This window comes from Micromys minutus (genome assembly GCF_963924665.1).
Source record: "Micromys minutus genome assembly, chromosome: 29".
NCBI lineage: Eukaryota > Metazoa > Chordata > Mammalia > Rodentia > Muridae > Micromys > Micromys minutus.
The window spans coordinates 32,538,503-32,564,578 of NC_137964.1; the positions used below are offsets into that span (position 1 = coordinate 32,538,503).

The 26,076-nt window shown below is 46.9% G+C and overlaps 2 protein-coding genes across 3 annotated transcripts in view; one reads left to right on the top strand and one right to left on the bottom strand.

Moving 5' to 3' along the window:
* The window catches only part of RNF10 (ring finger protein 10), a 29,141-nt gene extending 12,880 nt beyond the window's left edge, over nt 1-16,261 (top strand). The window contains exons 3-17 of one of the 2 annotated variants that reach the window (XM_080940656.1): nt 4,020-4,219; nt 5,665-5,755; nt 6,922-7,106; nt 7,181-7,317; nt 8,177-8,337; nt 8,781-8,906; nt 9,147-9,402; nt 9,606-9,739; nt 10,923-11,040; nt 11,217-11,318; nt 12,109-12,264; nt 14,169-14,269; nt 15,492-15,549; nt 15,629-15,787; nt 16,071-16,261. In XM_080940656.1, coding sequence (XP_080796782.1) covers nt 4,020-4,219; nt 5,665-5,755; nt 6,922-7,106; nt 7,181-7,317; nt 8,177-8,337; nt 8,781-8,906; nt 9,147-9,402; nt 9,606-9,739; nt 10,923-11,040; nt 11,217-11,318; nt 12,109-12,264; nt 14,169-14,269; nt 15,492-15,549; nt 15,629-15,787; nt 16,071-16,147 — 2,061 coding nt within the window. In that variant the 3' untranslated portion in view covers nt 16,148-16,261. The remainder of the gene's footprint in view (nt 1-4,019; nt 4,220-5,664; nt 5,756-6,921; nt 7,107-7,180; nt 7,318-8,176; nt 8,338-8,780; nt 8,907-9,146; nt 9,403-9,605; nt 9,740-10,922; nt 11,041-11,216; nt 11,319-12,108; nt 12,265-14,168; nt 14,270-15,491; nt 15,550-15,628; nt 15,788-16,070) is intronic. The other variant, XM_080940657.1, reaches the window with a different exon arrangement.
* A 182-nt stretch (nt 16,262-16,443) lies between these two features.
* Nucleotides 16,444-19,281, bottom strand: POP5 (POP5 homolog, ribonuclease P/MRP subunit). Its single transcript, XM_080940685.1, has 5 exons — nt 19,247-19,281; nt 19,028-19,170; nt 17,859-18,008; nt 17,611-17,694; nt 16,444-17,531 (listed from the first exon to the last, which is right to left on the bottom strand). Exons 1-5 carry the CDS (start codon nt 19,264-19,266, stop codon nt 17,419-17,421), a joined length of 510 nt encoding a protein of 169 aa, XP_080796811.1. The 5' UTR covers nt 19,267-19,281; the 3' UTR covers nt 16,444-17,418.
* Nucleotides 19,282-26,076: the final 6,795 nt, after the last annotated feature.

Below are 26,076 nucleotides of genomic sequence, written 5' to 3' on the forward strand. Positions count from 1 at the left end.
AGCAGGCAGCTGGCATTCTTTGCTCTTGGTGCTTGTTGTCTCAGACTAGGAGAACTGAGAGGGTGGGTTTGGGAGCCTGAGGGATGGAGGTGGTCTGGAGTGGGATGAATGCACTGTGTAATTGCAGCATGGCTGCTGGAGTCTAAGGGTCTGTTGCATTGAGACTTCCTGTGGGACTGCATTCTAAGTGTACTGCAGTGGCGCTCCTGGGGGATGGGCAGGGAGGTTTTGTTGCTTCAATTCAGATGATAGGAAGGATGACCCTAAAGGATGACTGGACAGGACTAAGCCAGATAAGCAAAGGGATTTGGAGATTAGGGCGTTGGTGTGGTAACCTGAGGTAGACATGAGGTTGAGGGAAGTTGTTGCAGTTAAGCAGCTGTGGAAGCATATGCCTCTGATTCCACTCTGTCCAGACAGAGGCAGTGGATCTCTGAGTTGAAGCTCTAGAGTGTGAGTTCCAAGCCAGTCAGGGATGCAGAGTGAGAGCCCGTCTCAAACACAATCCACCAACCCCATAAACAAGAATTACGGACACTGTAATTCCATTACAGTGATGCTCAGTTATGACAGTGAAGTGTTTGTCAGCAGCATGGTGTAACCTATAGAGCGATGTGGTCTAATGGAAAAGTAAGCCACAAGTTTACACTCCCAGCGTTTGGGAGGTAGAAGTTAGGAAGAGCTAACTCAAGCCATCGTTGGCTATATAGTGAGGCTGTGTCTCAGACACAGCTTCTTTGTACCTCCCCAAACTCTCATGTGTTTTATTTATATTTATTATTTTCTTTTACATTGATTTTTAAATTTTTATTTTATGTGTTTTGAATGTTTTTCCTACTTGTCTGTCTGTGCACTACTTGAGCCAGATGCTAGAAAAGACCAGAAGATGTGAAATCTTTTGGAACTTGAGTTATAATCTCTGTAAGGTGCTATGTTGCTGCTCAATATTGAGCCCATTGAGCCCTGGTCCTTTTCATGAGCAACGAGTGCTGGATTTTGAGACAGGGACTTATTTATTCCATGGCCTTGGCTGGCCTAGAAAATTTGTAGACCAGGAGACTGGCCTTAAACAGTCCTGCCTCAGCCTACACAGCCCTGGGATTGAAGGCTTGTGCCACCACACCAGGCGATTCTTATCTTCTTTAGCAGTTCTGGGGATCCAGCCAGGGCCTGGTCTGTGCTAGTCATTGCTTTCCCTGAGCTGCGGCTTCAGCAGCATGGCTTTAGGAACTCTAATTGCCACAGTAGAAAGGTGGAGAGAAGCTGGTGCAGTAACATGTGCCCGTAACCCAGTCAGGAGACTGGGACTACCTGACCCTGGGCCAGTCTGTGTACATGGTGAGGCCTGTATCTGACGTCACATTTCCTGTGGTCAGGAGCTGTGTGTATGCAGTAGCTGCTATGTAAGATAGCACAGCCTAGAAGATACATCCATAGGAGTGCTTCCCTGAGACAGGCGGAGGATGAGGGTCATGGAGAAGAACTGAGAGGTTGGTGTACTGGGAACATAGATAGGAATTATGGGGGAGTGTCTTTGAGTAGGCCAGAAGCTTTAGAAATTTATTTACCAATGTATGGGTGTTTTGCCTTCATGTGTGTACATAGAAGGTTTCAGGTTCCCTGGAAGAGATGGTTGTGAGCCACTGGGTGGATGCTGGGAGCCAGAGTCCTCTAAAAGAGCCGTGGATGCTCTTGACCAAGTTGACTCATGCGTATGAGTCCTTTGCCCAGGTGTGTGTGTGTGTGTGTGGGTCCCCGAGTGTGTGTGTCCCCAAGTGTGTGTGTCCGCCCAGTGAGATTAGAACAGAGTGTTGGATCCCCTGGAACTGGAATTGGTGAACCACCATGTGAGTGCTGGGAACCAATCCATGTCTTGGGCAAGCACTTGGTGTTCCTTAGCATTGAGCCATCATCTCTCCAGCCCCGACAGAGTGTGTGTGTTGCAGGGCGGGAGATGGGGTGTATGAATTCAAAATCATTGATGTGGGTTTGGTGCCTTGTGAAGAAGGAAATGGTGGAATTGTATGCCATAGCTGTTTTGTTTTCTGGAGATACTTTATAGCTCAGGCTGGCCTAGAACTCGCCCTGTAACACAGGCTGAGACCCCCTTGCAGTGGTGTGAGCTGCCACACCTGGTAGCTGAATTTGTGATGATAGTGTATACCAGAATTTCTGTGTCCTTGGCTGTCCTGGAAATCACTCTGTAGAATAGGCTGGCCTTGAACTTCACTGCCTCTGTGTCTGGAGTGCTGGGATTAAAGGAATGTGACACCACCTCCAGGCTACTGTTTTTTTTTTTTTTTTTTTTTGCTTATTACTGTTTATTTCTTGAATTCTCTTGGGTTTTGTTTTTTTCCTTCTCAAGTGCTGGCATTGCTGGTATGAGCTTACTAAACATCTTTAAGTTTGACTATACATTGAATTGTTACATTTGTTGTTGGAGTTCCTTTTTTCTTTTTTCTTTTGTTTGTTTGTATATTAAATAATGGGGGGGGGGCTGGAGAGATGGCTTAGTGGTTAAGAGCACTGGCTGTTCTTCCAGAGGTCCTGAGTTCAAATCCCAGCAACCACATGGTGGCTCACAACCATCTGTAATGAGATCTGTTCCCCTCTTCTGGTGTGTCTGAAGACAGTGACAGTGTATTCACATATAATAAATAAATCTTTTAAATAAATAAATGAATAAATATTTGGGGTTTAAAAAAACAAGTTAAAGAAGAGCCAGGGCTGGTGGCCCTGACCTTAATTTAGTCCGAGTACTAAAGCAGAGGCAAGCAGATCTCTGAGTTGGAAGCTAAGCATGGTCTGCAGAGGGAGATCCAGAAAGGACAGCCAGGGCTGCATAGAGAAACCCTTCTCAAAAAATGAGAGACGGACAGACAGACAGAGAATGGGGAACTGAAGATACAGCTCTGGTGGAGAGAACACATCAAATAGCTGGAGTTTGGGGTGGAGAGTGAGTGAGCAATCCTCCTCTGAGATCTTCCCACAGCTGCGCTCCTCAGATCATTATTTCAAGGAGGACATACTGACACTGAGCAGCCCAACGGATGTTAGAGAGGAGTGGGAACCCGAGTGAGCAGTTGCGCCTGGGTTGTTGAGGACTTAGTGAGGACCTTGGTGTCCTGACACCTTTTAAACTGTGAATATAGTTCCCACAGGTTTATTTCTTGTTGCACCTAGTTTGCCTCCATGTTCTAATTCCATCAGTCTTCTTTATTGGTCAGTGATGGCGTCTTAGACAGGAGTCCTTCAGGATCCAGTGACCTGGCAGGTAGCGGCTGCCCTGCTCCATTTCCCAATCGTGACTCTAGTCACTGTGCCAGAATGAACCCCCAGACCAATATGGCTCTAGCATGGAGGCATGTGGGGTTAGAGAGAAGGATCAGCACTTCGAGAATATAGTTCTTACAGATATCAGAGTTTGATTTCCAGCACCCACACAGGGTCTATCGGTGTGCATAGACACCTATACTCATTTCTGTGTATGCTCTATGTGCATGCACACTTAAGTTTTCAATTAATTTTTTGAGAAAAATGTTTTTCTGTGTAGTCCTGACTGTAAACAAGGATGGCCTCCAACTTAGATCCACCTGCATGAGCCATCCAGTGCTGGGAATAAAGGCATTCCACACCCAGCAGACTTAAAGCCTTAAAGGGTGGGGAAGGTGTTGTGGAGCTGTGGGTGTGGGTTTGACGTAGAGGTAAAATGCTTGCCTAGCATTTATGAGACTCTAAGTACTAAACACCGCCAATAAAAGAAGGCAGGACTATGGAAAGTTTAATTTGCTAAGTTCCTCTTGGTGTTTCTAAATGACTAGAGAAGGCTGTGCGGGGCAGAGTGGACAGTTAGGGGATGCTGATGCTGAAGGCAGTTTTGTCCTCACTGCCATGCACGTCTTAAGTGAGCATTTAAGCCAGTGTTTTGGTATTCTCAGCCGTGTGGAAGGTGGGGCTGTCCTGATTTCTGATGTAAATTGGCGAAATCTTTCACTCTAAAATGCTGTCATTCTTTCTAGGTAGCAGAGGCTCAGCGGGCAGAGTTTAGCCCTGCCCAGTTCTCTGGCCCTAAGAAGATCAACCTGAACCACTTGTTAAATTTCACCTTTGAACCCCGTGGCCAGGCAGGTCACTTTGAAGGCAGTGGACATGGCAGCTGGGGGAAAAGAAACAAGTGGGGACACAAGCCTTTCAACAAGGAACTCTTTTTACAGGCCAAGTGAGTATTTCCATTTCCAGGGCAAAGATGAAATGAAACTGGATAGTTGAATGGAATTCTGGGAGGAAACCTCATCTAAACAGTCATGAAGAAACACAAAGAAGTTTGTTCTGTTTTTTTCCTGTCATATTGCTTGAGTGAGTATTCTCAGTGTTTAGACAGCATAGATAGCGCTTGCCCTGACTTCCGGGACTAGGAACATTGTGTGCACTCAGTTCTGCTGTTCAGTGGGTCCAGCCATGGAGGGTAGAGAGCAGAGAGAAGTTTCTGACTCCTGTGCTCATGTGCTGAGCCTAGCAGAGGAAGAACTGGGGTGCAAACAGAAGTCTTCATAGGAGAGTCCTTCTGGACAGGCCGCCCTGGGTCAAAGGGCACACTTGACTCCAAGTACTGGGGTTCTTTTCTTTATTCAGTTCCCACAGTTATTTCTTAGGCTGTAGATTGTTGGAGCTAGGCCGCCATTGTGAGCAGGAAGAGATGCCTTGGTTCCCTCGAGGTTTGGACTCCAGTTAGCAGGTGGCTTTGATGGAATGTACAGTTAGTACTCAGTGGGCTAGAGAAGTGGTTTTGAGGTTTGGAGACTGTTTTCTCTTCTACAAGACTTAGGTTTGATTCCTAGCACCCACATGGCAGCTCACAGCCACCTATAGCTTTAGTTTCAGGCCTTCTGATGCCCTCTTTTGCAACACAGACAGACACATGCAGGCAAAAAACACTCATACACATAAATTTTTGTTAACCTTTATTTAACAACAACAAAAAAGAGGTAGGCACTCTGTTTTTCCAGAGAATTTATTTTAAATTGTGTGTTCTATGTGTACATTGGTGTTGGAAGCGGTACATGTGCAGGTCCCTGGGAGTTGCAGTTACAGGCAGCTGGAGCCACCGGGCATGAGTGCTGGGGGCCAAGCTCAGCAAGAGCACTGCCAGCTCCAGCATGTATTCCTGTGCTCCTGTGTGTGTGGAGGCCAGGGGGTAAATTCCACGGTTGTAAGAATACTCATTGCTAGGGACAGAGAAAGATGGAGTAGGCAGGAAAGTGGGCTCTACCCCTCCCGTCCCCTGTCGGAGTCATTAGATGTTGGATTGGGCCTTCGGTATGAGCTGGACTGCACTCCAGTGTTCCAGAGCAGCTTCCCACTGCCTTGAGGATGAGCTGTGTTCATGGGTCCAAGGGCTGAGGGAGGAAGTCTCAGTCTGGGTTAATTTTAGTTCAGGGGAGAACAACAGGGAGCTTATTAGAGCTTGGAAGCAGAAGAAATGCTTGGGCGTCTTCCTGTTGAGATTGGACTCCTTGCAGAGCCAGGGCTCATACCTGAGGCTGAAGTCTGTGGGGCCATGCCACCCCATCTTGGCACCCACAGCTGCTCCTGAAGTGGGGAACTCTGTGAGGTCTTGGTGATTTTGACAGATTGCTCTCTGCCTGTGTTTCCTGCTGTTTCCAGCTGCCAGTTTGTGGTGTCTGAAGACCAAGACTACGCAGCTCACTTTGCTGACCCTGACACCTTAGTCAACTGGGACTTTGTGGAACAAGTGGTGAGTGACTTCAAGTTTTCTAAGTCACTAGAGGGGAGCTGAATAAAGGCTGCCTGTGCACAGCAGCTCTTAGCTCTGTTAAACTTGGGCTATGGTTTCTGACTGGCCTTGTGGCACACTTTTCCCTTTGTTACCATAGGTTTGAGGAAGGCTTTGCTCCAAGGTCCAATAAGCAGTAAAGGATCTACCAACCCTCTTTGAGGAGGTCATAACCTTGAGTCTATTAGCGGGACCAGGCTGAGCCCAGTTACATGGACGTTTCTTTATTGGCAGTCCCTTGTCATAATTCATATCAAACTAGCAGGCGATATGTTTTCTGCAAAGCCTCTGCTGTGTTTGTTGGTGCTGAGGTCATGAACTTACATGTCTCCTTGCTGGTCCTGATGGGATGTGTGACAGCTACTTTCAAAATAACAATCACTCTTTCTTGTATGTGATTAGTTTGACAAATATGGGTTCTTCTTATTTTAAAAATTTATAAAATCACCTGGGAATGTTATAGGATGCTTTATAAGAAAAAATACTTTTGGGCTGGAGAGATGGCTCAGTGGTTAAGAGCACCAACTGCCCTTCCAGGGGTCCTGAGTTCAATTCCCAACAACCAGGTGGTGGCTTTCAACCCTCTGTAATGGGATCTGATGCCCTTATCTGGTGTGTCTAAAGAACATAACAGTGCTCATATACATAAATCTTAAAAAAAAAAAAAAAAAACACCAAAAAACCACTTATGTACATTGGTTAGAAAAGTAGACACAAAATGAAGATCTTCACCACTCTTGTGGAAGTTATCAATAAATTAGGTCTGGACTTTTTACCTGCTGTTATAAGTATATTTAAAAATTACATAAGTGGGATCGTGTGATTTATATATTTTTTTTAATTGTAATGTAGAACTCTTCAAGTATCTGTTACCTGTTCTGTTGGATTAGATCGTGATTGTGACTTTCTTACTTTGCTTAAAGTGTGTTCTTTTTTTTTTTTTTGTAAGATTTATTTATATGAGTACACTGTCAATTTCTTCAGACACACCAGAAGAGGGCATCAGATCCCATTACAGATGGCTGTGAGCAGCAAGCTCTTCATTGCTCAGCAGTCTCACCAGGCATTTGCCTTTCTCAGCCCCGATTCAGGTCTAAAAGCTCTGACACGGTGTCGTTGTGTTTCAGCGCATCTGTAGCCATGAAGTGCCATCTTGCCCCATATGCCTCTATCCACCCACTGCAGCCAAGATAACCCGCTGTGGGCACATTTTCTGCTGGGCATGCATCCTGCACTATCTTTCACTCAGTGAGAAAACCTGGAGCAAATGTCCCATCTGCTACAGCTCTGTGCACAAGAAGGATCTCAAGAGGTAAGACTGGGAGGTAACTTAGACCCTAGATTGCTGCCTCCTCACTCTGCTTCAGCTAAATGTCTTTGTCTCAGTGTTGTTGCCACAGAGTCTCGACAGTATGTTGTGGGTGACACCATTACAATGCAGCTGATGAAGAGAGAGAAAGGAGTGTTGGTGGCCCTGCCTAAATCCAAGTGGATGAACGTAGACCATCCTATTAATCTAGGAGGTAAGCATGAGAGGGTAAATAGTCCTTAAGGAATATTACGTGCATATTACTAATCATAGAATTTGTCCTTTGGCTAAGCCAATTTTAACCTACCTGCATAGTGAGAAGTTGTCTCAAAGCAAGGGTAGAGGATGCGGCACAGGGATAGAGCAGGAATACAAGGGAGGAACCAGCATGGCAGTGCATACCTCAGATTCCTGCACTTGGGAGGCTGAGGCAGGAGAATCAGAAGTTCAGGGTCTCCCTTGGCTGCATAACAAGTTGGAATCAGTCTGAACTTCATGGGACTCTGTTGTTTAAAAACCCACAGTACTGGGGAAGGAAGGAAGGAAGGAAATAAGTCATCCATGATCCTTCCCCTGAATCTTAGTGAGGCCTCCTCAGTTCACTCACTCCTGAGACGGATTGGCTATGCTTGGCTGACATATATTGTTGGGTTTTGTTTTGTATGAGATGAGGTTTCCCTAGGTCTTCCTGGCTGGACTGGAACCCATTTTTGGGACCAGACTAGTCTGGAACTCACAAGAGATCTGCCTGCCTCTTCCTCCCAAGTGCTGGGATTAAAGGCCACCATGCCAGAGCCTCATTCTTAGAAAACCATCTTCCCGACCATTTCCTATGGTTAGACCTATGGGTCAATCACATTCTTATTAGGGAACTAGTGGCTGTGACTTCTTCTGGCTTCTTAGGCTCTTTGAAAGAACCCAGTTTAAGATACTTGTTATATTTCCAGGAGGTTGTACTGTTAGCCCCATTTTTTGCCTAGGGCTGAGAAGGAATGTGTCAGACAGTTGTGTTTCGTGTGCCCTCACCTCCACCCCCACCCCCAGCTGTGTCTGATCCACTGGTTTTCTTGTAGACGACCAGCACAGCCAGTACTCCAAGTTGCTGCTGGCCTCTAAGGAGCAGGTGCTGCACCGGGTAGTTCTGGAAGAGAAAGTAGCACTGGAGCAGCAGCTTGCAGAGGAGAAGCACACTCCTGAGTCCTGCTTTATTGAGGCTGCTATCCAGGAGGTTAAGGTGAGTACACTGGGAACTGAAAACTGACTTCCCTTAGCTCCTGGAGGGGTGGGGGGCTGGAAGCCCATTTAAGTGGTAGTAGGAAAGGGGATGGCGCAGAGAGCTTTCAGACTTTCTAGGCTAAGGCAACACCTCAAAATGATTTTTTTTTTTTTTTTTGGACTCACTGTAACAATGGGATTTCTAGTTGAGTTGAATTCCTGATTAAGCAAGGTAGTTTTTTACTTGTCTAGGAACATACTTACATTTAGTTTTCAAGGTGTTTGGGGAAACATTGTGGGGAGAGTGTTTCAGGAAGGGAAGATCTTGGAGTAAGTGGCATTAGCCAGGAAAGGAATTCAGTAGCCCGTGTCCTGCATCAGGGGTTCTTTGCTTGAGTCACGAGAATCACTGCTTGTCCTTCACAGTGAGTCTGCTTTGTTCTTTTTTTCTGGTGGCCTTAGATTCGGGAAGAAGCTCTGTCAGGAGTGGCTGAAAGCAAAGGGGAGGTCACTGGTGTTGTGGCTGCTCTGGAACAACTGGTGCTGATGGCTCCCCTGGCCCAGGAGTCTGCTTTTCAATCCAGGAAGGTTAGTGTGCCTGTCACAAGGGAGTGACTTGTTCAGATGCCACTGTGAGGGTGGCACTGTTGTGAAGAAGAGATGGTGACTTGACTGTGTTCTCATGACTAGATCTGTTACCTTTTCCCGGGGGGTGGTAATGAACAGGAAAGCTCAGGTCAACACCTAGGGGACATAGGCTGCCTCTGCCACATCATTTCGTGAAGCAGGGCATAGGACTTTCTAATTGACTGGGGTTTGTTCCAACAGGGTGTGCTAGAGTATCTGTCTGCTTTTGATGAAGAAGCTGCACAAGTTTGTTCTCTGGACCCCCCTGGTCCTCTCGCTCTCCCTTTGGTAGAGGAGGAGGAAGCAGCATCAGAGCCAGAAGCCTGTGAGGACTCAGAGGTAGCCGATGACAGTCTTGGAGAGGGGACCGTTTGTACTGAGCTGAGCCAGGAGGAGCCCATCACTAAGCCAGGCTTCACACAGCTGAGCAGTTCTCCTTGTTACTACTTCTACCAAGGTGAGTCCTGAGGAAGAGGACTGGGCTGCCTCAGGTATTTGAAGGAGATGGATGGTTGCTACTCTGAACAGATCGGGGGTATCTGTTAGGTCCTGGGGGTTGGCTCACAGCTTTTCAGCAGCAAGTGGGAATGGTGGGTCTAGCTTGGAGAGGTCCATGCTGAACGCTGGCCCAGGCTTCTGTGATAGACCTCTTGTCTTTAGCGGAAGATGGACAGCACATGTTCCTGCACCCTGTCAACGTGCGCTGCCTTGTTCGGGAGTACGGCAGCCTGGAGCAGAGCCCGGAGAAGATCTCAGCAACTGTGGTAGAGATTGCCGGGTATTCCATGTCTGAGGTGAGACTTTATGTAGAACAGTATGTGATGATACTGTTTGGGGTAGACCTCACCATAGTAAGGCTGCAAGTCCTTAGGCCCTTACTGTGCTCATTTGTGTGGCTGTCCTGCAACTTGCTCTATAGACCAAGGTGGCTTCATACTTGGATGCACCATTGCACTTGGCTATTTCTTGGCTTTGATGCTTTCTCATGCAGCCTAGGCTGTACAGCCAAGAGTGCCTAAACTTCTGATCCTCCTATTTCCATCTCAGACCTGCTCAGGTTTGTTTCTGGGGTTTTTTTTTTTTTTTTTTTTTTTTTGGGCGGGGGAGTGGGGGTTGATGTTTTTGTTTTTTAAGCTTATTGTAATCTTGAGTAACAGCCCCACATGCCTCTGATTGTGCTAGGGCTGTGTCAGTTTATACTGCCCCTGTGTCTTGGTCATTGCTACAGTTTGGGTTACTGACATCTTATTTTTTCATTCCAAATGAAATTCGTTCTTGTCTCATACCCCTCCACACACACCCTTTACATTTATTTTTATTTATTTTATTTCTTGAGACAGGATCTCAGTATGAAGCCCTGGCTACCCTAGAACTAGCTGTGTAGTAGCTGTGTAGGCTGGCTGAGCTCTAGGATTAAAGGTGTACATCACCACACCCTGCTCTTTCTCTCTTCTTACTTCTTGAAAGGGATATTCCAAACCCCCAAAGTGCTTGGATGCTTTAAGCTAGGTTACACAGATATGAGTTTGGAAATAACTCTGAATTATGGTGTGATGATTTACATGTGTGAAGTTTTGCCATTTAGAAAATATGCTGTATTTGTACAAAATTGTATTGCATGAAATGAATAGAGAAAAAGAATAGAAACTGAAGTTAGCAGTCAGGCTTTGTGCCTTACTTTTCCTTCCCTCTAGCACTATTGTTGGCTCCCAGTGTAGATGTGAGCTAGTGCTCTGCCCTGCTCTGAGTGAGGACCTAACAGTCAGAAATAGTGACAGCTTTAGGTCGTCCGGTACCAGGATGTCTACTCCCTTGTGGCGTAGTCCAAAGAGCCCTGAGTTTGGTGTCTCAGTGCAGGCTGTGCATGGGTCAGGCTTTCCTAGAGCAGCAGCATAGTCCTGTGCTGAGTGTGCGCTGAGCATGCGCTGTTGGGGTTCTTTGCTCTCAAGAGTAGCTGAGCATCGACTCTGTTTGTAGGATGTCCGACAGCGTCATAGATATCTCTCTCACTTGCCACTCACCTGTGAGTTCAGCATCTGTGAACTGGCTCTGCAGCCTCCTGTGGTCTCTAAGGAAACCCTAGAGATGTTCTCAGGTGAGAAAGCCCCATTCTCCTTCTCTGTATGTGCAACCCAGAGTGGGAGGAGGGGCTTGAGCTGAATCCTGAAACACTTGATGCATCCATCTTGGTCTGCTGTCCCCACTGGCTTAGCTATACTCATGTAGCTGTGGCGGCTGATCTGTCTTCCTTATGACTTGACCAACCCACAGATGACATTGAGAAAAGGAAGCGTCAGCGCCAAAAGAAGGCTCGCGAGGAGCGTCGCAGAGAGCGCAGAATTGAACTGGAGGAGAACAAGAGACAGGGCAGGTGTAAGTTTCCAGCTCGCTCCGTTGCTTGCTTTGCCCTGTGATTCTGTGCAGCTCCATGCCTACACTGCCTACACTGCCAGTTGTTTCCTTCATTCTTCCCTGTACTGAGGTAGTGAAGGTGATAAATGCACCACGGCTGGGGTGACAGACCTTTAATTACCTATCATGGAAGGCTGCTCAGTGTGCCAGGGGAAACATCCAGGATTGGGTGTGAGAAGAGATCTCTGCTGAGCAGGGAGCAGTTTCTGATTCAACTCGAAGAATCAGTTGCTAAATCCCGGGGGTTGGAGTAACTGGAGCATGCGTACCCACTGGAGACCTAGGACTAGAGCTAGACCTGTAAACTTGGAATCAGAGGATCCTGAGTTCAAGGCCACTCTGGGCTTCACAGGGAGCACGGGCTGCCTGAGGAGACCCACGTGGGAAGAAAGTCAGAAAAAGCAAGGGCTTTAGTGCCTGGCTGGGAAGGACTTGGTTTTTGGGTTCCATTTAGAATGGTAAACACATCTTGCACTGGTTAATGTGGAGTGTGGAGTAAGGATGTGTTTCGGCTTCTAGAACTTTGTAGTTGACACACACCCTAACTATGAGAAAACAAATGTCTCAAGAAGTTTATGAGACAGTAGCTCACTGTTAGGCCTGGCTGACCTTGAGCTGTGTGCCTTCCTAGTGGTGAAGTTACATAGGTTTGTATAACATCCAGTCTTTTGGGGGGAGACTGACTCTCATTTGAGTTTTCCAGGCCTTCCAGACTCCTGTAAACAGACCTGTCATTGCCTTTGCTTTGCAGATCCCGAGGTCCACATTCCCCTCGAGAACCTTCAGCAGTTTCCTGCCTTCAATTCCTACACCTGTTCCTCTGATTCTGCTTTGGGTCCCACCAGCACTGAGGGCCATGGGGCCCTATCCCTGTCTCCTCTGAGTAGAAGTCCAGGTTCCCATGCAGGTAAATAGTTGATATGTGGTGAATTCTGCTACTAGCTAGAGCTCTAATTTGATTTAATTTTTAAATTTTATGTATAAGAGGTTTTTTTTTTTTTTTTGGCCTGTTTGTATGTATGTGTACTACATACATAACTAATGCTCTTAGAGGTCAGAAGAGGGTGTCCCATCTCCTGGAACTAGAGTTAATGGATGCTGGGAACCAAACTCAAGTCAATCAGCAAGAAGCATGAGTGCTCTTAGTTACAGGCCTTGACCCTAAGCAAATTCCTAATGTCTGAATTCACAGCTCTGATCGACATTGCAGTTTAAATGAGAAACTTTTTTTTAAAGATTTATTTATTATATATAGCTGTCTTCAGACACACCAGAAGAGAGTATCGGATCCCATTACAGATGGTTGTGAGCCACCATATGGTTGCTGGGATTTGAACTCAGGACCTCTGGAAGAGCAGTCGGTACTCTTAACCACTGAGCCATCTCTCCAGCCCCCAAGTGAGAAACCCTGAGAGTTAGTCATAAGCCAGGTTAAATTCTTACCATTTGGTTACCCTTTCCCATTGGTTGCACTCACTTCTTAGACCTTGCAGCTTCTTAAAACTTGCATTGTTTTTTTGACTCATCTGTTGCTTTTTTTTTTATTCCCATGTTTAATGTTTACAATGTCCTTGTGTAATGTTGATTGTAATTTGTAGGGGCAAAGTTAGACTTACTGAGTACACAGTAGAGAAATGGCTTAGTTAAAACTTTATAGGTTGAGCACGGACCATCTGCTAAGGTAAGCTGGGCCTTTGACATCATCAGTGAAGAATAGCCCTGCAGACTTGCATAAAGGCAGGTCACCCTTAGGGAGGCATTCTCTCAATGGAATTAAGATTCCTTTTCATAGCTGACCTTAGTTTGTGTAAAGTTGACATAAAAAAACTCTGCAGCACAGACCCTGAGAGTAATAACACCCAGGAACTTTAGTGCCAGGAACCAGGGCTAGAACTTGTTTTCTATAGGCTGTGTAACCATGTTTTTCCAGTTAATTGAGAAGGAAGTTGCATAGATTACTGGCCACACTGTGGGGCATAGAGTTCTCCTTGCCTAGCGTTAGTGTTGTTTGTTTGGCGAGTGTGGATATTTAAGGCACAATAGTTTGAAAGTATCAAATAGCATTGGATGGGTGTGGAACGGCTTGCTACTAGGAAAGGGACAAGATGCACGCTACCCAAAGCCTAGCGGTTGCCTGCAGCAGCAGACTGATGTGTGGGATGCAAAGCTGTAAGTGAGAAAGAATGGACCCCTACAGAGGACTCTAGGAGGAAGACTTGTGTGTCTTGAATCCTGACTGCCAGGGCATAGCAGCCATAATAGTGATCTGGATGTTTCTTTTATTGAAGTTGTCCATTCACATAAAACCAGTCCACAGCAAACATCTGGTCTATGAGAGCTAGCTAGCCTTTTTGTTTTTCCTTTAGAAAGTCCTGCTGTCTCACTCTGTGAACTCATTGGTGCACCTTACAGTGGGAGGTGTAGCATTTTAAGGGCAGGGTCGTCTTGCTGTGGTTGTATCCCAGTGTCACAGTAGCTTCAAGAAGCCCCTCTCTGTGTTCGTGGAGTAGGCAGTGCCTACTGCTTTTGTATAAGAACATAGCAGGATTAATGTTTGAACCAAGGTTCAGTTTTTCTTTTATGGGGAAGTTAATAGCAGTTATCCAGACCTGATTCCATTCACCTCCCCATCTCCTTCTCCCTCTCTGAGGCAAAGCCTTACTCAGAAGCCAGACTGGTCTGAACCTCACTACATGGCCGGAGTGGTCACATGTAGTTGCCAGCATGCCTGGCTCTCGTTATTTCTCATTAGAAGGATACTTGACTTTTTGGAAGCCGACTCATGTAATCAGGTCTCTGATTTCCTTTCAGACTTTCTGCTGACCCCTCTGTCACCCACTGCCAGTCAGGGCAGTCCCTCCTTCTGCGTTGGGAGTCTGGAAGAAGACTCTCCCTTCCTTTCCTTTGCCCAGGTAAATCTTTTGCTTGAGAGGCAGCTCACATGAGCTCTGCTGCTTATCTGGGAACCTCTCCAGGGATGGATACCAATCTCTAGTGCAGCTAGGTGAGAATGGCTACCTATTGTAGAGGGCAGCCAGCCAGCTGAGAACAAAGCTCATGGAAGTAGTTGAGAATTTAAGTCTTAATTATTTAAGATCATTATTAAATTCTTATAAAATGGATAGTGTTCTAGGCAAGGGCTATATCAGTTAATTCCTATAAGCACCTCGCACTAACCAATTGTGCTTGTATTAGTTAATTAGGACCTTGGATATCTCCTCATGACTAGTTTCAGATTAAACACCTAAAATATTTAGATTAAACACCTAAAATATTTCTTAGAGAACAACTATTGGTGATTATGGGCACCGTGTCATACTACTCAGATTAAAAACCATAGGACTAGGAAAATGACCAGTGGAAGATGATAAAGGCAGTCCGTTCAGGCCCGTGTCTCCAGCACTTGTCCCAAAATAAAAGAACTTCTATCCCCTCAACCAGAAAAGGTTACGAGGTGAAACTTATGGTAGAAGCTTTGATCATGTAAAATGAAGGCAGTTCCTTTTAAGGGCAGAGGGACTATTCTGATTTACCATATGTATAGAAAATAACCAGGCCTTGGCTTAAGGCTTCATTTGAAAGCCAATACAGGGGGAGAGGGGTGGACAAAAAGCACAGTAAGGCTTTTCAGAGGAGGCTCTGTGCACATACGGCTTTTTAAACTGGAAGGTAGGCTGCCTGTGGTAGCAAATACCTTTAATCCCAGTTTGAGGCCAGTCTGGTCTACAGAGTGAGTTCCTGGACAGTCAGAGCTATTCAAGATTCTCACCTGCATAGGGTTAAAAAAAAATAAAAACAAAAACAACCCAGAGGGAACTATATGCTCAGTTTTGTCTTTATTTTTTGAGATAAGGTTTCTATGCCCCATATTATTCTAAAACTCACATTGTTCTGACTGGTTTTGAATTGAAGGTAATCCTCCTGCTTCAGCCTCCCAAATACTAGTTATTGGTGTGAAGGACCATACCCAGCTGGTTGAGAAGGGCAGAGAAGAAGTTCCTAACTCATGGCTGAGGACACTTTGCTGCTGTCATCGGTCAGGGTGGAGACTGACAGTCCTGTGAAGGACTAGCAATATCCTGGAAAGGACATTTGGCCAGACGTTGACATTCTTCCTTCTGTCCCATTTGGCAGATGCTGAGGGTTGGCAAAGCAAAAGCAGATGGGTGGCCCAAAACTGCTCCAAAGAAAGGTGAGAGTGGGCTGGAAAGGGCAGATCTGAGCCCATCCCCTCACGTAAGCTCTACAATCATAACACTCCTGTTTTCCAGAGGACAATAGCTTGGTTCCTCCCGCCCCTGTGGACAGCGATGGGGAGAGTGATAATTCTGACCGTGTTCCTGTGCCCAGTTTCCAAAATTCCTTCAGCCAAGCTATTGAAGCAGCCTTCATGAAATTGGACACACCAGCTACTTCAGACCCCCTCTCTGGTAAGTGCAGCTCAGAGCTCAGGTTAGTGGCAGGTGTCTTATTTCCACCCAGGTTAATTCTTAAGGTCCAAAAGTGGAATTCTGAGGAAGTCTTTATTATGTGAACGAGTGTTTTCCCTGCCTGCATGTGCACTCTGCATGTTTTCAGGGATCATCAGGTCTCCTGATGTAAAGTTACAGTTGAGCTACCCCGTGCTCTCTGGCTTGTTCACCCTCAGTGCCCACTCCTGTCAGGGTCATGGGTTGGCAGGGTAAGCTAAGTGCACTCACTGTTTCCCCTCAGAAGACAGAGGCGGGAAGAAGAGGAAGAGACAGAAGCAGAAGCTGCTGTTCAGCACCTCGGTCGTCCACACCAAGTGACTACTTGCCCAGGCGCCTTCTCCATCGGGTTTCTTCTCTGTGCTTTGTTTTGCTGCTGTAATTTTTAAATGTTTGAGTTTGAACAGATTGATTAGCTTGGGGCGGGGGGCGGGTCTTTCCACAAAGTGAGGGGAACCAAGAAAATTTTAAATACAGTGTATTTTCCAGCTTCCCCTCTTTACACCAAAATAAAGTATTGACACTCATAACAGACGCCTTCATGACACCCTTTTTATTCGACTCCTTCAATGTTGTTTGCAGCAGCACTGCTTACTGAAGTTTGGGCTTGTCCCCACTGTTCTACAATCTTCTTTTTAAAACTTTTTCCTGGTAAATGCTTCTGCTATCTCAACCAGCAGGTAGCCCAGGGTAATTTCACAGCCCCTTGCAGTCTTTGTGTGCCTGTTTCTGTTGGACTCCTGCAACTTAACATTTGTTTGTGAGCCTCCATGTGGGAGCTGGACACTGAACCAGATCCTCAGCCAGAGTGCTCTGAATCTCTAAGATTCTAATCTCTGAACCCCAGCTCCTGAACCCAACTTGTTTTAAATTTAAAGGAAACAAAAAGCTCTGCAAGACAGACAGGCAAGCCGGGAGCAACACAGCAGGCAGAACAAGTAGATCACAAGTGGGCTAGAGAGCCTCTCCACCCCAAACACAAAGTAACACACCTTCTTCAACAAGGCTAATTAATACCTCCCAATCCTTCCAGCTGGGACCAAAGTATTTAGATATTTTCATCAGCCAGCACCCTCCCAAGTACATACCTCATTGGGGCTAGCTGAAAGCCACGGTTCCTGTCATGTCACCTGAGCAAAGGTAAACTGGGGACCCTGCTATTTGCTGTCCTAGGACACAGTACTGAACTGATCCTAAATAATTTCTGTGAGTCCTGGCTGTCCTGGAACTCTGTAGACCAGACCTGTCTCTCTCCCTGGTGTTGGGATTAAGGAGGTGTGCCACCAAGCCCAGATTTACATGTATTCATTTATTAAGGGTCTAGGAATATTTAAAACTCTAGAACCATACAGGGAGCACATTCAAGGCAAGTGCTATAGACCTGGCCAACAGTACTTTTTGTGGTTTAGGAATAAAATATAAAACACCCATGAATAAAATGTCTGCACAGAGCTTTCACAACCATGGATAGAACGTAAGGCAGCAAGTTCTCCACTTCAAGCTGGTCACCTGTGCTCTGGTTGTCATTCCACTGGAGAACTGTGGGATGCTGCTGTCACTTCCTGTTCCCACAAGTGGGCCTGGAAACAAGGTCACTCCATTGCTTCTGCAACCTCCTCACCAGCACTGTCTGAAAGCTCTTCAACGGACTCTCTGTCCAGCAGACAGCTTCTTGAGACAGACTTCTTGATGGCTTCCCGTTCTCCTACAGCAAAGGAAGATGTCCCTGGGCATCTTACCCACTGAGCCTCAGTGACTGCTGGCACTGGCCCGGCTTTGCTTACCTTCATCCGTGCAATTCTGCAGCAACATCAACAGCTGTCTCCTGTTGTACCGAATCAGGAACTTCTGACAGGTTCTAATGGTACCTGGCACATGAAATAGCTTTTGTGGACAACAGCTTGTGAAATCTTTCCGGGCTGGGTGGTAGGAGGAACATCTTGTTCTCAGTGGATAGCAGAAGACCCACCCACCTGCAACTGCTCTGAACCTATTACTCCATGACAACAGCCACCATACACCCCACTCATACCTCCCACATGTAATGTGTTGAAGAAGCATGGATAACGGTGTCCTCTGTTCTCCAAGTATGTGATGAAAGGAAGAGCAGACCACACGAGCTGGTAGAAATCCTTTCGGCATCGAAGCAGCACTACTCCAGTGTAAGCATTGAGGTATCGAACTACAGTGGAAAGGAAAATTAGGAAGCCCTTCCCCATTCACAGAATAAACCAACCAGAAAAAACCCTATCACAGGCAAATGTCACATGGGAGGATGCATCATAGTAAAGATTTTTAATCTTGTGATATTTTGCTTGCATGTACGAAATTTGTACGAATGCCTGGTGTCATCCTTCAGACACGAGCTCCACATGCTGGGAATGAAATCCAGGCTCTCTGAAAGATCAGCATGTGCTCATAACACCTAATCTTGAAAGTTTGGTGGTGTTTTTTTTTGCTCTGCTTCTAGACCGGTAGTTATGTCATCCTGGCTGGCCTGGAACCTGCCTCTGCTCCCTGGGGATGAAGCTAGAGGTAAAAAGCATGGGCTACAGTACCCAGCTTGAGAAGTGTTTGGGGAAAACTTCCACTGTCAAGTAGTCGCTGACCACTCCGATCAAAGAATGGAGAGAGCAGCTCCATCATTATTAACGCTGCAGGGGGGAAAAAAAAAATCCTTGCTGGAGAAAATGCTGGTCATAACCATAAAACAACAGGGTTCCTTAGATCCCTCTTCGGGAGTCTCACCCAAAGCAAGTAAGCTTTGTTTTATGTATGTTTGATTCTGCGTAATTCAAGTGTGCTTGCGGTAGAAGGAGCTAAGCTAAAAAAGTGACATTTGAAGAAAAACAAGGCTTTCATCCTACCTTTCCATATGAGAATTACTGTGTAGTCTGTTCGATGTCAGGCGGTGTAAACTTCAAAGGATAATTGTGACATTTTAAAACATGCTAAAGTCATAAATTCAACACCCGTCTCCCACTAGTACGGGCAGTAAACAGAATCCCTCCGGCACACACCCGGGGCTGGGTATTGAACTTTTCGCTTTGTCTCATTGCGCGATCGGCACTTTCTGCTCAGTTTTGGACTCGCTGCACTCTCGCTTGTTTAGAACCTTCCACTACCGTACAAAACGCGGCTCCTGGGCCGGACTTCCCCCCACAAAGTGCACCCTGCTCCTCGTATGCGGTGCCCTCGTACCTGCAAAGCCCACGGAGCAGGCGGCGGCGCCGAAGGCCCCGTGCACACGGGCGATCGTGTCGCGGACGAGCCCACCCAGCACGCGGTCGTCCAGGCTCAGGCGGCAGCGCGCGTCCTCGGACACCAGCTCGCACAGAAGGTACCTGCGGCGGACAGCGGGGTAAGCGCGGCCCGGCACACGGGGACGGAGCGGGGACGGCACCAGGAGATGTTGCTTACCTGTGCTTGAACCGCACCATGGCGTCCGCGCCGGATGCCGGAGGAAGGCGGGACTAGGCTACGACAGGCCGACTGCCCTGTCAATCTCCACGCTCCGCCTCTCCCGGCGAGCGTAAGAGCGCATGCGTCCGCCTCAGGCAAGCGCTGGGGATTTTGCACTCAGGTTCTCTGGGTCTCCAGGTGAACGTTTGAGGCCAGCCTTGCACTTAAAGTCCGAGAGTGTCGCAGGAATTGGGACCTAAGAAGTCAGAGCAGGGGAAAAAAAAGAGCAGAAGCTTCCAGTACTGCCAAATACGCCTCATTCTTTGAGAGAATTTTGACAGTTTTGTGGAGGTGAGTTTTGTCAAGTGGTTTTCAAAAACAATATAGTACCCTTCCCACCTCTCTTCTTTGTCTCTTTTTCCACAAACTAACCTCAGACTGTGTAGCCAAGAACGACCCCGAACTTCTGAACCCGTCTTTTCCTAACAAGCGCTGGAATTACCAATGCATTCCACTACTACACCCAGCCCCTTTTTTTGTCTGTTAAGACTAGAGAATTATAATTTTTTAAAATGCGTTTTTCCAACTCATTCATTTGAATATCTTTGTGATTAATAGATAACAAATTATTGTTCTTGTTGTTGGGTTTTTGATACAGGGTTTCTTTCTGTACCTTGGCTGTCCTGGAAACAGCTCTGTAGACCAGACTGGTCTGGAGAGCTGCCTGCCTCTGCCTCCTGAGTGCTGGGGTTAAAGGCATGTGCCACCACTCCCCTGCATTTTAAAAAAAAAAAAAATGGATCTCACTCTACCTCAGCCTGGCTTGGAGCCTGAAACAATACTGCCTCAGCCTCCCAGGGGCCGGGAGGGACTCCAGGGGTGTGACACCACACCTGGTATACTTCATTTATCTTCTACATTCTTAATGGTGCGACTGAGTGGGGTGGATTTGTGTGACCACTGCCCTATTAAGATGTAGACAAGCCTCAGTGCTCCCTAAATTCCCAGGTCCTTGCCAAAGCCTTTAGCGAGAAGAAGCCATCGTTTCTGTTTCTGTAGAGATAACATTTGCGAGGCCTTGGCCTGGATGTGTATATATTACGGCATGCTTGCGCCATGCAACACACCTGTAAGTCAGCTGCTTGACTATATTCCCCGTCGCCTGTGCTGCTACAGACATTCCTTGTGCCTTGTGCACTCAGTATTGCAGTGTGCAAATGCACCATTAAGACGGTCAGCATTCCCTTGATGGACCTCATATACATTGTCTACAGACTTTCTGGTTATCCTGGGTTTCTTGGTGCCAGGCTTTGTAGCGGGGTCGTTTTTTAAAAAATGGATGTATTTATCTGTTGTAGAAATATGGAGGTGTGTACTTGATACGGCTGGAAGGTGGAGATCAGAGGACAACATTGAGTAGTTGGTTCCTCCCTCCTCCTCCTCCTCCTCCTTCTCCCCCCACCTCCGTTATTTGTACAGCTGTCATGGCCTCACCTGGCCATGTGTGGTAGCGTAAAGCAAGACATTTCACAGCTGACTATTTGCAAGATGAGTTCTCCTTCTTCTCCTAGCCCACGGCATTAAGGGCCCACAGATCTCGCTTCTCAGACTGGGATCACAATTGTAATCTAGCGGCAACCTTTGTCCACAACCAGCGCCCTCCTAGGCCGGTAGGGGGTGCCAGAGGCCTACGGTGTGCCGGAGCTCGCCACGCTCCCGCCTCCCTAAAAATAGCACCAGTCTCTGGATCCTGACCCTGCGCCCATTTTATAGATGCGGTTCAGTCCCAGGCTGAAGGGAGTCACGTACCTAATTCGGTACAGGCCCGGAATTTAACATTGAAAGCATCCGTCTCCAAAGTCTCAGCTCTACTCCGGCGCTCACTGTCTATCTGGTGTAGCGTAGCCAATAGGCGTGGGTTCGGATCCCGGATCTGGCCCGGTGCTGTCCGGGACGACCCCGCGTCTCTAAGCGCTCAGCCCCCCCCCCCCCAGTTCCAATTATTAGGGATTATTAGGATGCAAGTGTAGGTGGGGCCTCATTGGCCCGGGCTGGCGGCGCGTGGCTGGCATCCGGAGGAAGCACCCCGGTCCGGGGCAGCCGGGCGGGCCAGACGCTTCTCGGTGGGCCGGCGGCGGCGCAGCCTCTCCCGGCGGTAATTAGCCCCCGCCCTCGGCTCCGCCAGCCGCTAATTACACGTCTCCTAATGAGGCCGGCGGCTGTTTGCAATCACCCGGGTCCCCGCCGCGCGGGGGCGGGAGCCGTGGGCCGGCGTCAGGCGGAGGAAGGGGCTGAGGCTTAGGGAGGCGGACGCACGCAGGCAGGCATGACTCACGAGGGATGGAGCCTAATCCCCGCTGAGCCCAAACCCGTGCGTCGAGCCCATTCATCACCCACCGCCCGCATCCTGGGGTGGTTTCGCTTACTATTATTACCGTGGTTCTGGAAAGACCGGGCCTAGTCCAGGTCAGATGTGCGTGGGTCGGATCAGGGTGAGTGGAGCTTGGGTTCCCTGCTTTTTTGGTTTGACGTCCCCCACTCCTACGCTGACCATTTGGATCAGCCACAGAACCAAAAGGTTAGCTCAGGCAATGCCTTCTAAAAACCTACTTCGAAACAACTCACCTAACCGTTATCAGACTAGAAGTTTGGATAACTCCCTAGGGAGGGGCTTTTGGGGTAGTTGCTAAAATGGTCAGTCGGGAATCAGGTGAGATGGTGGGGAAGGGAGCTTGCCTTCAAGCCTGAAGATCTGAGTTGGATCTCGGGGACTTGCGTAGTGGATGTCCTGGGAAGTTGTCCTCCACACGTACACACTCCTAACCCTACCTCTACATGGAGACGGCAGGAGGCAGCTACAAGGTGCGTGTGCTTTCCCTGAGCGGTTGCTCGCTCTTTTCTTCTTCGAGATAGTCTCCCTGGCTGTCCAGGGCAGCCTTATGGTAAATCCCGTTATCCTTAAACTCACAGAAGCCCACCCATCTCTGCCTCCTGGGGGCTGGCGTGAGAGGCATGAACTACTAGGCCCAGCTTTAAGGTGCTTTTATTTTGAGCTGCTGGGAATGTGCTTAGGCAAGTGCTCTGTTGCCAAGGAACACCCCCAGCCCTGATGCTCTTCCTGGCGCGTTGGCTTCGAGGGAGTCTCTTTTAGAGTCTAGATGCTGCAGCCACGCAGGATGCTGGCCCAGGACACTTGATAGTTTTCCCAGCAGCCACTGCTCTGTGCCTCAATTCTCCAGCCCTGTTGGGTTTGTGTTTGCTTGCTTGTTTGTTTGTTTAAAGAAAAGGATAAGATGGGTATGGAGACAATTTAAGTAAAGTTGACGTTCCTATTTTTTTGACCAAGGGCCTGGGGAGCCACTGTGTGGAGGAGGTTAGAGCACATTTCCTCCCTCAACCGCAGATGGAGCTCTCCATCTTGCTGCCCCGTGGACATCTTTCCCGGCCACTGGCTTTGGGGATCATTCACTCCTCGAATAAATATGAAGTGCCAAGGGCAGAAATCTTTGCTTTACTGCTCCTTCTCCACCCGGACTTTATGTATACCACAACGGGTTTTTGTTTGGTTGGGTTGTGTGTGTAAGTTTGAGCGTTTTTGCCATCTTATATACCTGTGTGCCTCATGCATGCAGTACCTGTGGAAGCCAGAAGAGGGCGTGAGTTCCCGTGGAACTGGAGTTACAGATGGTTGTCAGCCTCCATGTGGGTGCTGTGAACAGAACCAGGGTCCTCTGGATAAGCATCTGGCCTTAACTGCTGAGTAGTCTCTCCAATCCCCGTGCAATGATTGTTAATTAGACTCCTTTCTCCAAGGACAAGATGAACGAAAATGACCTTTATTTGACATGACCTGGCAAAAGGCACCACAGTGTCTCTCTAAGACTCTGTGTGTGTGTGTGTGTGTGTGCGCGCGTTTAACCATCACAGCCACTTTATAAGGTGTGCATTTGATATTATTTATCCTGTTTTACTTGTTCAGCTGCACACAGGCAAGGGCTCAGGAGTAGCATTTGAAGCAGACACTCTTGTGGAGGGTTTCTTCTGTCTTCCTTCCTTCCTTCCTTCCTTCCTTTCTTTTTAAGGGAACAGTTAGGACAAGGTCCTGGGTAGCCTCAACCTCACAGAGACCCACCTGCTTCAACTCCCTCAGTTCTGGGATCCAAGGCCTGTACAGACGCACCCCACTTTAGATAGTGTATTTGGCTACAATCCGTATCGCTTTCTTGTCTTTATTTGCATGGGAAATTTCCAGAAGGTGACACAAGAGTACTGTTGATGGTGGCTGCCTCTGGGGAGAGAAATTAGAAGTGTTAAGTAGGAAGAGAAATTCGCTTTTTATCCTGTGTCTTTTTTTTTTTTAAGACAGCCTCCCTCCTGTAGCCCAGGCTGCCCTTGAATTTTCTGTGTCGAGCCCTGAGCATCCTGCCCTTACACTGAACTTTGTTTTATGCAGTGCTGGGGATTGAACCCAGGCCTCCTGCACACTACTCAAGAACTGCATCCCTCTCTGCCACCCCCAAGCCCCCTTAGTTGGAAACAGGGTCTCACAGGGAGTAGTAGCTCAGGCTAGCCTACAACTCTTGTTTTAACACATTGACTCATGGCGTCAACCTGGCTGGTCTGGAACGTCTCAGACTTGGGGTGATCACTCCACTTCTCCCGAGGATTACAGAAAGGAGCCATTGTGCTGAGCTCCCATGTGGCCTTCTGTACCAGTTTCTCTTGATGTTGGGCAGTCATGGTCTTGTATCCCATGATTCCTGTGTTGAAATCTTAACCTCACCATGAGGTGAGGAGAGGGGGTATTTTGAAGGTGACTTGGAAATAATTAGGTTAAGAGGCTGAGATGCTCGAGATGGGTAACAGTACCCCAATGAGAGGGACCCCAGAAGCTCTCTCAACCTTTCTGCTACTTGGGGACACCCCAAGAAGACAGCTGTATATAATCCAGGAAGCAGGTCCTAATCAGACACCAACTGTGGGCTTTGCCAGATTGTGAAAAAAAAAATGTTCATTGTTTAAAACACACAGTGGAGTTTTGTTACAACACTCTGAACAGATGACTGGACACATGTATGTATAGGTTAAATAACTGGACACATGTATGCATAGGTTAGATGACTGGACACATGTATGTATAGGTTAGATGACTGGACACATGTATGTATAGGTTAAATAACTGGACACATGTATGTATAGGTTAGATGACGACACATGTATGTATAGGTTAGATGACTGGACACATGTATGTATAGGTTAGATGACTGGACACATGTATGCATAGGTTAGATGACTGGACACATGTATGTATAGGTTAAATAACTGGACACATGTATGCATAGGTTAGATGACTGGACACATGTATGTATAGGTTAGATGACTGGACACATGTATGTATAGGTTAGATGACTGGACACATGTATGCATAGGTTAGATGACTGGACACATGTATGTATAGGTTAGATGACTGGACACATGTATGCATAGGTTAGATGACTGGACACATGTATGTATAGGTTAAATGACTGGACACATGTATGTATAGGTTAGATGACTGGACACATGTATGCATAGGTTAAATAACTGGACACATGTATGTATAGGTTAGATGACTGGACACATGTATGTATAGGTTAGATGACTGGACACATGTATGTATAGGTTAGATGACTGGACACATGTATGCATAGGTTAGATGACTGGACACATGTATGTATAGGTTAGATGACTGGACACATGTATGCATAGGTTAGATGACTGGACACATGTATGTATAGGTTAGATGACTGGACACATGTATGTATAGGTTAGATGACTGGACACATGTATGCATAGGTTAGATGACTGGACACATGTATGTATAGGTTAGATGACTGGACACATGTATGTATAGGTTAAATAACTGGACACATGTATGCATAGGTTAGATGACTGGACACATGTATGTATAGGTTAAATAACTGGACACATGTATGCATAGGTTAGATGACTGGACACATGTATGCATAGGTTAGATGACTGGACACATGTATGCATAGGTTAGATGACTGGACACATGTATGCATAGGTTAGATGACTGGACACATGTATGCATAGGTTAGATGACTGGACACATGTATGCATAGGTTAGATGACTGGACACATGTATGCATAGGTTAGATGACTGGACACATGTATGTATAGGTTAAATGACTGGACACATGTATGTATAGGTTAGATGACTGGACACATGTATGCATAGGTTAAATGACTGGACACATGTATGTATAGGTTAGATGACTGGACACATGTATGCATAGGTTAGATGACTGGACACATGTATGTATAGGTTAGATGACTGGACACATGTATGCATAGGTTAGATGACTGGACACATGTATGTATAGGTTAGATGACTGGACACATGTATGTATAGGTTAGATGACTGGACACATGTATGTATAGGTTAGATGACTGGACACATGTATGCATAGGTTAGATGACTGGACACATGTATGCATAGGTTAGATGACTGGACACATGTATGTATAGGTTAGATGACTGGACACATGTATGTATAGGTTAGATGACTGGACACATGTATGCATAGGTTAAATAACTGGACACATGTATGCATAGGTTAGATGACTGGACACATGTATGTATAGGTTAGATGACTGGACACATGTATGCATAGGTTAGATGACTGGACACATGTATGCATAGGTTAGATGACTGGACACATGTATGTATAGGTTAGATGACTGGACACATGTATGTATAGGTTAGATGACTGGACACATGTATGCATAGGTTAGATGACTGGACACATGTATGTATAGGTTAGATGACTGGACACATGTATGTAT

What these genes read in the sequence shown, in the direction of transcription:
- POP5 (XM_080940685.1), bottom strand. Translation starts at nt 19,266, where the DNA reads ATGGTGCGGTTCAAGCACAG. An exon ending in ATGGTGCGGTTCAAGCACAG is followed by an intron (nt 19,171 to 19,246) that starts GTAAGCAACATC and finishes TGTCCGCCGCAG; the next exon opens with GTACCTTCTGTGCGAGCTGG. An exon ending in CTGCTCCGTGGGCTTTGCAG is followed by an intron (nt 18,009 to 19,027) that starts GTACGAGGGCAC and finishes TTTCCACTGTAG; the next exon opens with TTCGATACCTCAATGCTTAC.